The sequence below is a fragment of the Nelumbo nucifera genome, chromosome 1, assembly GCF_055504915.1.
Source record: "Nelumbo nucifera cultivar China Antique chromosome 1, China Antique-T2T, whole genome shotgun sequence".
NCBI lineage: Eukaryota > Viridiplantae > Streptophyta > Magnoliopsida > Proteales > Nelumbonaceae > Nelumbo > Nelumbo nucifera.
Genome location: NC_142649.1, coordinates 30103880 through 30116023, shown reverse-complemented (window position 1 = coordinate 30116023; position 12144 = coordinate 30103880). Strand labels below are relative to the sequence as shown.

General features: G+C 38.1%; 2 protein-coding genes across 5 annotated transcripts in view; both read left to right on the top strand.

Annotated features, from left to right (window-relative positions):
- Positions 1-3722, top strand: part of LOC148803077 (PPR repeat protein) — a 40956-nt gene extending 37234 nt beyond the window's left edge. The window contains exon 2 of the mRNA XM_088896444.1: positions 3352-3722. The gene's annotated coding sequence lies outside the window, so the exon portion shown is untranslated. The remainder of the gene's footprint in view (positions 1-3351) is intronic.
- The window catches only part of LOC104589766 (aconitate hydratase), a 44392-nt gene extending 33030 nt beyond the window's left edge, over positions 1-11362 (top strand). The window contains exons 4-5 of one of the 4 annotated variants that reach the window (XM_088896447.1): positions 3432-3528; positions 10934-11362. In XM_088896447.1, the coding sequence (XP_088752573.1) occupies positions 3432-3528; positions 10934-11017 (181 nt within the window). In that variant the 3' untranslated portion in view covers positions 11018-11362. The other 3 variants (XM_088896449.1, XM_088896448.1, XM_019196396.2) reach the window with 3 other exon arrangements.
- Positions 11363-12144: the final 782 nt, after the last annotated feature.

Sequence of the window (12144 nt, the reverse complement as noted above, 5' to 3'; positions counted from 1 at the left end):
CTGCCACATTCTTAGGAGTAGGTACACTGTCCATGGAACAGAGGAATGCTCAAAAGGAAGGTGAAATGTTTTCATAGGAAACAAAGTGGGAAATGGGGTGCTTGGTGGTGCAAGATCTAACATCCTTCCGGAGAGCAATAGGAAGGTTAAGATCATCAACACTTGAGGTATCAATAGCAATCGGGTCAGAAATATCAATGGGAACTAAGGTACCTGAATGTGTAGGATCTGTCCCTGGAGAATGTGATGGCATTTGTGGTACAACTCCTTAATGCTCCATAGCTCTTGAACTTGGTTGGCCTTTATGACGACGACAAAAAACACGAAAGGGAGGATTAGGTAGAGGAGGGAGCTGAATCTGAGGTAGAGGAGGGTTTTGAACTTGTTTGTCCTCATGCCTACACTCCCCTGAGGAGAAACAGGAAAGAAAGGTTCACTCTCAAAAAAGGTGACACCCATGGAAATATGATATTTCCGAGAAACGAGATCAAAGCACTGATACCCCTTCTGATTTGAAGGGGTATCCCAAGAATATGCAAGGAATAACACGAGGATCTAATTTCCCACGAGTGGGTGACAGGTTTTGAATGAAGCAGTGACAACCAAAAACACCGAGAGGAATAGACAAAAGAGGAGCCTTGGGAAACAGAAGCTGATGCGGGGCTTTGTACTCTAACCACCGAGAGGGCATACGGTTAATAAGATAGGCAGCACAAAGGATAGGTTCAAGCCAAAAGCGTTTGGGGACGTTCAAGAAGATGGTGGTTCTTTCTTTCAGCAACACCATTTTGTTGTGGTTTTCGAGCATAGGAGCTACGATGGAGAGATCCATGTGAAGCAAAGAACTCCGTAAGGTCATTATGGAAGTATTCTTTGGCATTATCAAATTGCAAGATTTGGATTTTGGTTTGGAATTGGGTGAAAATCATTTTTCGGAAGTCTTGGATAATTTTTGGTACTTCATCCCTAGTTCTCATGGGGTATACCCATGTATACCGGGAATAATCATCAATAAAGGTAATGAAATACTTATAGCCACTTTCAGATGGTAGAGTGACTGGGCCCCAAACATCAGAGTGAACAATATGGAAAGGAAATTCAGATTTAGTATTCTTCAAAGAAAAATGAGTTCTACAATGTTTACTCAATTGACAAGTTTGACATATCAACTCTGACACTGACATTGACTTAAACAACTCTGGAAACACAATCTTTAAGGAATCAAAGGATAAATGGCCAAGACAATTGTGCCATATTTAGGCTTGACTCTTACTAGATTGACTCTTAGACTCGGTGACTGCAAGGCCAGCCTTATTCTCCAGCAAGTAGACACCATCATCATACGCCCTCTACCAATCACCTTCCCCGAGTCCAAATCCTGGATTACACAATGAGAAGGGAAGAAGGTTACTGAACAATTTAAAGAATTGGTTATACTACTAACAAAAAACAAATTAATAGGGAATTGAGGAACATGTAAAACATCAGAGAGTGTAGGACCAAAGGGAAGAGAAACGGTCCCTTGACCAGCTATGATAGAGAATGAATCATCAGCCAGCCTGACTTTGTCTCTTCTAGAGAGAAGATGATAGGTTTGAAAGTAGGTGGACTTACCGGTCATATGTTTTGACGCTCCAGAATCAATTATCTAAGGAGAGTAAGAGGAATGAGACGATACATAGAGAGCTATGGCAGAATTACTTGATGTAGACGCATATGAAGTTGATGGAGGGGGGCATCCATTTGGCGAATTGCCCTACCATAAAGCTCTCAATGATCATGGAATGAATTAATGATATCCTCCCTAGGGTCAGAACCAATTGTATATGTCTGAACTGTAGTAGTAGCAGGCTGGGTCTCCTGAGTAGCCATGGTTGCTGCAATGAATTTTCTTGGATCTTGCTGGCTTAGCCTCTTATGCAGGTCTGAACCTTGTTTCTTACTCAATTCCTGAGTCCATTTTGTCTTTCCATGAGGGTCCCAACATATGCCACTATTCATGATAGCTAGTTTAAATCACACTAGAAGAGGTTGAATAATCGAACTTATTTCCCTTTCACATGGTGTTAATTGTGGGGGAAAAAGAACTGCACTAGGAATAATAAAAGAACCAGGCAGCCACCTTCTAGGTCAACTATAGTACTTCAGTCACCACGTCACAAAGCTGCTGTCAGTTATGTCACCACTGCACTCCTTTCCCTTCTTTTAGAACTCAGTTCTTCACCAAAACCAGCTGCTGTTACCAGACTTACAGGTCATCACTAGCCTACCATAAATCTTGTACGGCTGTTGTAGCAGTATGTACAGGTCCTCTCTTGACCTACAAATCAAGTGTGGCTGCTGTTGCAGCATATATAGGTCATCCCCTGACCTACAAGTTCACCAGAAGGCTGCTGTCGCAGCATATAAAGGTCATCACCAACCTGCAGTTTTGTTACAGGGATTAGCCGATCCACAAAAAAGGAAAGAGGAAGGATTGTTCGCCTCAGATTGACAGACTGAACCTATTACAGGTTCTGTTCTGGCACACGACCAGGAAAAAAAGAAAAAGAGAAAGGGAGAGAGAGTACTTCAGTCCGATCTGAATCTGGATCTAGATCTGGCGAAGGGAGAAAACAGAAAAAGGTTTCCTTGATCTCTTCTTTCAGATCTAACAGTCCTGCTCTGGTACCATCTTGTCCAGAACTGAAGTGAAGAAAAGATAGAGGAGAGAAAGAGAGAAGAAAGGAGAGAGATTTGAGAGCATCAAAAGTTGCTGGCGGTGCCAACTTTTTAATATTTATATTAGGGCGACTGGACATGACATAAAGACAAGGGGAATTACAATAATATCCCTGCGACACTAATAGAAATAAAAAACATAAGAAAAAACACTCTTTAACCAGTCTTTTAACAATTTTATTATTTATTTCCTTATATTACAGTTGGGCCGGTTGGGCCTTGTTTATTCTTTGTTTTTGTCTTTTATTTTAAGTAGGGGTGCTAGAGTAACTCCTACCTTTGTAAGGACATGAATATATATATATATATATATATATATATATTAGTGGGGCGGCAGAACTAATCTAACCGAACCCCTTTTCTCTTTTCTTCTCTCTTCTCTCACTTCCCTCTTCTTCTCTTCGATGCATAGTTCTCTTCTTTCTTCTTCCTGAATTACATCAGAACACACCTTTATTCTTTTATTTTATTCAAGTATAACAAACATTATAACCAAGTCAAACTTTGTGCTTCAAGCCTCAAGGGCATCTAGAATAATAATTTCATGTATACTGTGATTTCCCCTCTCATCTATGCTCTTGCTTTATAAGCATTATCCTTTTATAATGGTTACTTTTACCTTTATCTCAGATAACAAGATACACACATGGGCATACCATATGTTGAGTCACTCATACATGGCTCTTAGTGATCTTCCTATCTTCCTTCAGGTTGTTGGAAAGAACTATATATGTAAGGCTTTATCCTGCTTTGATATCGGAGGATCTTTATCCTTGCAGTGAATCTATGCTTAGCAATTCCGGCCAGGTACCTTATCTTCTAAGTCTCGCTTGCTTAAAAAAACGGTTCATTTGAGACAAGTTAATCTGGTACTATGGTAAATATGCATATACTTGGTTCCTTATGACAACACCTTTGTAAACAAGTTCAGTCTTGACTATTGTTGTACAATCTTTATCTTTTATTTTTACTGAGCATGCTCCCCTGTTTACTAGTTTGAATGCATTTTTTTGAAGTACTTTTTATGATTTATCATTGATATTTGAGAATACTTGGTGAAAGATATCAATGCTAACTTTGAAAGAGAGGTGAAAAGGTTGGGACATGAGAAATTCAAATTTGGATGTAAAGGATCATTATTTCTGGTGCCACTGATTTTTAATGCTTCACCAGTGCATCTCCTAATTGGTGGTTTCTGAGTTCTGTGCCATTTCTTTCTCATGTAGAGGATACCAATCTTTTCTCAGTCATTGTATATGTTCCAGTTTTGGGTCCCTTGATGGATATGCTATGTGTATGCCTGTATGGAATAATTATGTCTTTCTTCTTTCGGTGTCAATGGGTACCTGATTGCCTGGATATCCAACACAGGTGGCCCCAGTCAGTAGGGTCTGGGTTTGCAAACACTGGTCCTAGGTGGATACCTGCTAACGTGTGATATGTGAATCTTGAAATTTATAGATTGGTAAATCAACATTTTCCTCTAACTTTTAATTGTATTTGTGCATTTAATTTGGTATGATCTGTTAGTACTGATTTTTTGGTGGATCAGGTCCAGTATCCAATTCACCATAACTTGAATTGGCATATCTAATATAGCTTCTGGGTGTGGGTATTCATATACCTTGTCTAGATTTGACTTGTTGGTACCTCATTTTTTTTCGGTTTTTGATAAATGAACCTCTACTTTCTTCACAACATGGATAAGGGTGTCTCTCCGTGATTCTGAAAAGTAGGATTTTTTTTTTCGTAAAATAAAAAATGGATTTGGGACTCCACAAGTGTATTTCAACTTTTGAGTTTTAGTTTTTTTGGCATTTTTATTTTTTGTAATATTATGTAATTTTTATTTATAAAAATAATTGAATAAATGTTGGAAAAGAATGCAAATTAGATGACGAAGCATAAACTAATTCAAGCAACAATAACCAATTAAAATAATTTGTAATCAACTATTTTAAATGGGACAAAGGTTCTTAAATGGGTCAAGTAGGAAACTTTGTGCATAACCTGTTACACTTGCCTTGTGAAGGGATGCCATCAGCAATCCAAACTGTCAACCAAATAGAGAACCCTAGGGATAGTCACCTCTGCAAATTTTCAAGCCTAATCAGAATCTCATTGTACAGACTATAAAGAGACTGGGCTGAATGGGCCCTAGTATCTTTTCTTGTAGTATGTTTTATTTATTTGTTAGCTAATGGGCCTGCTATTTCTTTTGCTATTTCTCTTTATGTTACTGCCTAGCTGGTTGCCCACTTAAGGGTATACTTGTAATTATGTTCAGATCGAAGTTTAGTAAAAGGATTAGAGAAGGGAGGGAAGAGATTTTCGAACTCTTCTTCTTCTTCCTTGCACTGCTGTTTTCTTCTTTTCTTCCTCTTTTCTCTCTAATTTTTTGCAAGTTTACATCAGATTTAGAGGACTGATTTACATCTTGGTATCAGAGCAGGTTTCTTTCTTCCTTCTTTTCTTCTTTCTCTTTTCCCATACACCCTTTGGTTAAGAGAGTGTATGGTGAGATAGGCTCTCTATAGTTCAGAGGATCTTTGGCCTAGTTGGTAGAGGATTTGGAGAGTGTAAATCTGGCTGGATATTGCCAAGAAGTGGTGCTGTATTGTATCTATCCAAAACCCTAGCTGATTAGAGATTTTTGAAGTTACAAGTAAAAGTGAAGCTTTCGGTGTGACACTCTGTGCTTGGGAGGTGTCTTTTGACTTCTAAAAGAGGGCGGTTCAGGTTTGGAAGAGATTGGGAAGCTCTGGTAGGAGCGGCTGCATCTTCTCTCTTTCTCCCCAACAACCAGACACAGTGAAACCCTAGTTTTCAAGCATCTGGGTACTGGTTTGACTTCAAGTAAGTTTTTTGGTTTTTTGATTTTCGTTTGATTAATAGAGCAATATGGAAGTGAGTTCAAGCAGATGCCGATTTCCAAGCTTGGCTCGGTGGATTCTGTTTTGACTGGTGTGACCACAATCAAGCTAGATGAGACAAATTATCTTGCTTGGGCACAATCTTTAAGGATTTATGTCTGTAGTAGAGGAAAATTAGGGTACCTCATAGGCAGTAAAGTGAAACCCAAAGAGACAGACCTTGAATATGAGAAATGGATGCAGGAGAACTATACTATCATAAGATGGTTAGTCAACTATATGCAACCTCATATAAGTCAGCACTATCTCTGGATGGCCTCTGCCAAGGAGATTTGGGACAGTGTTACTGAAACTTATTCACAGAAGTTGAATGTGGATAGAATCTACAAGCTGAAAAGTGATGTGAAGAACCTATGACAGGGGGAGAAGAGTGTGGCAATCTACTATTCTGTACTGAAATCCTTATGGCGGGAAATTGATGTTATGAAGATAGTTGGATGGGAGACTAAGAATGATTCAGAAATGTTTAGGAAGTTGGTGGAAAGAAACAACGTGTTTGAATTTCTTACTGGACTCAACCCCGAGTTTGACATCATTAGGCAGAATATTCTGGCCAAAGATGATGTTACTCTTGCCCAGGCATATGCTATGGTGAGCAGTGAGGAGAGTAGGCGGGAAGTTCAATTACAGAGTCTACCTATGGAACACTTTGCACATGCGGGAATAAAGCCGAAGGGTCCAACTGAGAAGGAGCAGGTATGTGGATATTGCAAGAAACCGAGGCATATGAAGGACACTTGCTGGAAGCTTCACCCTGATCTTCCTGACCGGTTTAAGAATAACAATGATTTTAAGAAGGGTAGTCAGACAGGAAAGCTTAAGACAGCTAATGTCGCCACAATACTGGAAGGAGGAAGGAGAGTGAAGAGAAATACAGCATTGAACAATTGGCATCAATGAAGGCGGATTTTGAAAAGTATGGTAGGCTGTTAAGTCACTTGGATGCTATTGTTTCTACATCTCACTCTTCAGGCAACACATAATCATCAACATTTGCTCACTTAGGTATTTGTGCTTCTACAAACCATGCTTCAGTTTCAGGTAATCATAAAATCCCTTGGATCATTGATTCTAGTGCATTAGACCATATGACCAGCTTGTCTAACCTTTTCTGTTCATACTACCTTATCTTTGGTAAAGAGAAAATATACCTTGTTGATGGGTCCCTTGCTCCCATTTCTGGCAAAGGGGATATAAAAACCTCTGGCACCCTTTATTTATCCTCTGTCCTTCATGTTCCTAAACTTAATACGAATCTTTTATTTGTTAGTAGCATGACTAAATCCATGAACTGTAGCATAACCTTCTTTCCCACTTATTGTGTTTTTCAGGACCTACAGTCTCAGAGGATGATTGGGAGTGGCCATGAGGCGAACGGAATATACTTGCTAGACACACCTGATTGTGCTCTTGGACCACCTCATGGAGTTGCCTTGGAGTCGGCCTTGTTAGAGTCTATTGATAAAGCTATGTTATGTCACTTTTAGTTTGGTCATTTGTCTTTTTTCTGCTGAGTCATTTATTTCCAGATATGTTTAAGGGAGTGTCTTTATCAAGTCTTCATTGTGAGTCGTGTGAACTGGCAAAGCATTGTAGACAATCTTATTCAGTAAGCAATAAAAGATCTATTTCTCCTTTTCATATTGTTCACTTTGATGTGTAGGGGCCATATCATTTGCCTACTATGGGGGGTTACAGGTACTTTATCCTTTTTATTGATGACTATTCGCGTTACACTTGGATTTATCTCATGAAATCCAGGGATGAAGTACCAACTATTGTGCAAAAGATTCATGAATTCATTCTTACCCAGTTTAACACCTGGATCAAAATATTCCATTTTGATAATGCTAAGGAGTATTTTGAGAAAACCCTCTTAGCCTATCTTGAAACTTTTGGGTTATTCATCAAAGTTCTTGTTCCTACACTCCACAACAGAATGGAGTGGTGGAAAGGAAGAACCGACATGTGGTTCAAGTTGCCAGATCCCTCCTTTTTTCATCCCATGTTCCTATAAAATTTTGGAGAGATGTTGTCCTTACTGCTACATTTTTGATTAACCATATGCCTTTCCGGGTTCTTGGTTTCAAAACCCCCTTTAGCCTTCTCTTTCTAAATGAGGATCTCTTCTCTTTTCTTCTCTATGTTTTTGGGTGCACTTGCTATGTGCATGTTCACAGCCATCAAAGGTACAAATTTGAACCTAAGGCTCGTAAATGTGTTTTTTTTGGGATATGCCCCCACACAGAAGGGATATTGCTGTTTTGATCCAGTTAATGACACTCGTTTTGTATCTCGTGATGTCACATTTGTTGAGTCTACTCCTTTCTTTAGTATTCCTTTTGAGGGGGAGAAATCTGATGAACCCTTTGCTAGTCTCTAGCAGTTCCTCTTCCTGTTCCTTTTGAGTCATCTCATGAGGTGTCCACTTCTCCCACCGGGCCTACCTCCATTATTCCTATTCCTCCTCCACCTCATCCTCCTGTAATTCCTCCTCATCCTATTCTTCAAAGGTGGTACAAAAGGCACATATTCAGACATGAACAAGTTGTTTCCACTCCTACAAAAGAGCCTGTTGCTCCTCCCATCATTATTGAGGTAACAGGTCAACCTTCCTTTGACCCATCTACATCTTTCCCAAACATTGATCTTCCTATTGCTCTCCACAAGGGCAAGCAGAAGTGTACAGTCCATTGTATCTCCAAACACCTATCTTATAACTTTTTATCTCCTACCTACTACTCTTTTCTTGCTTCTGTTTCTTCCCATGTGATACCTAGGTTTGTACTAGAAGTCTTATCTAAACCTGAATGGAGTGATGCTATGATGGCTGAACTGGATGCTTTGCATAAGAACCATACCTGGGATATTGTTGACTTACCTGAAGGGAAAGTGGGTTGTAAATGGGTATTTTCCATTATATATCATTTTGATGGATCTATTGAGAGGTTTAAGGCCAGGTTGGTTGCTAAAGGCTATACTCAGATGTATGGTATTGACTATCTTGAGACATTTGCTCCTGTGGCTAAGATGACCTCAGTTCGGGTTTTGTTATTTCTGGTTGCTACTTTTGATTGGCTTCTCCACCAGTTTGATGTTAAAAATGCCTTCTTGAATTGCGATCTACATGAAGAGGTTTATATGTCTGCCTCCAGGGGTGTATGGAAAGGAAATGCAGGGGAAGGTGTGTAAACTGCAAAAATCTCTTTACACTCTCAAACATGTCTCCTCAAGCTTGGTTTGAGAGGTTTAGGGTTGCTCTTGTCTCATTTGGTTACACACAAGCTCAATCGAATCATGCCTTGTTCTTGAAAAGAAGTGGCTCTCTGGTGACCTTTTTGATAGTCTATGTTGATGATATTGTGGTCACGGGTAATGATACCCAAGAGGTCAGTAAACTCAAAAGATTTCTTAACTTTGAATTTGAGATCAAGGATTTAGGAGATCTACGATATTTTTTGGGCATTGAAGTTGCTAGATCTGAAGATGGTATCTTCATTTCTTAGTGTAAATATATCCTTGACCTCCTTGCTAAGACTGGCAAACTTGGTGTTAAACCAGCCTCCACTCTTATTGATCCCAATCACAAGCTTTCTGCTATAGATGGTGAACTTTTATCTGATGAAGGAGTGTTTCAGAGACTGCTTGGGAAGTTGTTATACCTTTGCATGACTCGGCTGGATATTTCTTATGCAGTGAGTGTTATTAGTCAATTTATGCATTCTCCTAGAGATACTCATTTAGCTGCTGCAGAAAGAGTTCTGTATTACTTGAAAGGTACTCCAGGGAAAGGTATGCTATTTGCCAAACATGGACACGTGAAGTTGGAAACATACATTGATGCTGATTGGGCAGGATGTATTGATGATAGGAGATCTACCTTAGGTTATTGTGCTTTGTGGCAGGGAATATTGTTTCATGGAGGAATAAGAAATAGTCTGTAGTTACCAGATCCTCTATTGAAGCCGAATATAGGGCTATGACACATGATGTGTTAGAGTTATTGTGGCTACGTTCCCTTTTAGAAGAATTGGGAGTTGACTATGAGAAGCCAATGATGCTCTACTGTGACAACCAAGCAGTTATTAGTATTGCACATAATTCTGTTCAACATGATATAACTAAGCACATTGAGGTTGATAGACATTTTATACGGGAAAGAGTTTCCTCCAGAGAAGTTTATTTGCCGTTCATCACCTCTGAAGAGCAACTGGCTGATATTTTGACCAAGGGAGTTCCAAGAGGGAAGTTGACACACTATATAAGCAAGCTGGGCATGATTGACATCTATGCTCAGCTTGAGGGGGAATGTAAAGAAACTGGGCTGTGAATGGGCCCTAGTATCTTTTCTTGTAGTATGTTTTATTTATTTGTTAGCTAATGGGCCTGTTATTTCTTTTGCTAGTTCTCTTTATGTTATTGCCTAGCTGGCCGCCCACTTAAGGGTATACTTGTAATTATGTTCAGATTGAAGTTTAGTAAAAGGATTAGAGGAGGGAAGAGATATTCGAACTCTTCTTCTTCTTCCTCCTCTTTTTTCCATCTTCCTTCTCTTGCATTGCTGTTCTCTTATTTTCTTTCTCTTTTCTCTCTAATTTTTCCCAAGTTTACATCAGATTTAAAGGACTGATTTACATCTCAGACCTTGATATTTTGTTATACTATTAATTCAAATATATCTTACCTTCTCAAAAACAGTATACTTCATAAGTAATATTGAACCTTTTAAATTCCATTTTTTAATATTAGTTTGCCTGAAAAAAAGTGGTTTATTTTGGCCACATGTCATGGGTTTTGGGATGAAATTATCCCTGTTAATAGTGGATCATAAGAGCAAACTATGGGGCCATTTTGGGATCCAGATCAACTTGCCACGTGAAAGATGCCTTGGTTGTTCAGTCTAATTAATTAAATGTCCTGACTAGCAGACCTGTTCCCGTTGTCTTGTGTTGCAGATACACTTCAAGCCCAAATTTTATAAAAGGCTGTGTTTGGTTTGATAGAAATAAGAGAAGCCAAACACAGTATTAGAGTCAGAGCCCAGAGGTTCTTCAATCACATTGTAGATTTGATAAACAACATATTTCCTAAATATTTAGTTGGTTGTTTGTGTATCTATATGTTTTTGACATGGGTAGTGTGTTTATTTATTTTTTGTATCTATATGTTTTTGACATGGGTAGTGTATTTATTTTTCCTAAATATTAAGTTGTTTGTGTATCTATTGTAGATTTGGTTGTGTTTATTTTTTATCTTTCTGTAATTAGTACATGTATCAGATATTTGCAGGAAAAGTAACTATGTTTCACATAGTGTGTTCATTACCATGGTGTAATGGTAAAATCTTGCGCTGCCAAGTCTGAGAAGCAGGTTTCTGTGCCACTTCATGCAAAAAATTCCAGAGGTTACAACTGTATCCAGTTTACCTGTCCCAAGACCTCAGATAGCTAGGACTAACTTTGGGTAATGGACTTTTTTTTTTAATTTTCCAATTTTTCCTCAACTAAATTCAGCCTTAATCTTCATTTTGGGTTGGTTGAACAAATCCTATCCCGCTATTTTGCTCTATCAAGAACCATGTTTCCTGTCAAATTACTGATCCTTTGTTCTCAATCACTTCAGATTATGTTTTCTTTGGTTTCCCCTTTGCTCTTTGGACCCTTGCATCAATATACATTATCTGAAGAATAGGCATAACAAAACCATATCAGTTGTCTACTAAGGGAAGAACAGGCATGCATGTTTGTATAGTTGTAATGTACATGAACATATTAATACCAAAAAATATACATGAACATACAAGCATTAGTTAAAGGCTCACCCAATGTTGGTTCCAGTGGGAGGGGTAGATTGGAAAAGGTCCTAACTTTTTGGTCTTCTTTTTGCAATATATGTTAACATATAAGCAAAATAAAAAAATATTGAATCATTTTGGTTTCAAATATGATTTCATTTCACTTTTTATAAACCTTTGAGTTTTATATTTATTTAATGCATGTAAGCTAAGTTTTGAATTTTTTTTATTGCTTATACGTTTTGAATTTCAATATTCGTTTTATGAGACTATTTATTTTTGTGCTTTAACTATTGAAAATTATTGTTTAAGCTATATCTTATTTTTCTAAACAAAGTAAACCATATATCATTTTGAGACCAAGAAAATCTATCAATTTAACTTTTGTTTTTGATGGCTTAATTCATCTTGGATAGCTCTTACAGCATGGGAACCTTGTTAGTCTATCTTGGTTCTTGCCTTCTTTCAGCAACCAACCAAAATATTATGGACATACTATATTTAAACATCATGACATCTTTAGTTGTATTACCTAATCTTTTAACTACCAACTCTGAACTTATCCCCAGGTGGCTCAATTCAAATGTTACATTTGATCATGTATTCTTTGAAAAATCTATTTATAATTTTCTATTTTTTTTCCACAAAATATGCCACACACTTTGATCAGCTATAGATAGATAAGCTACCAATTTA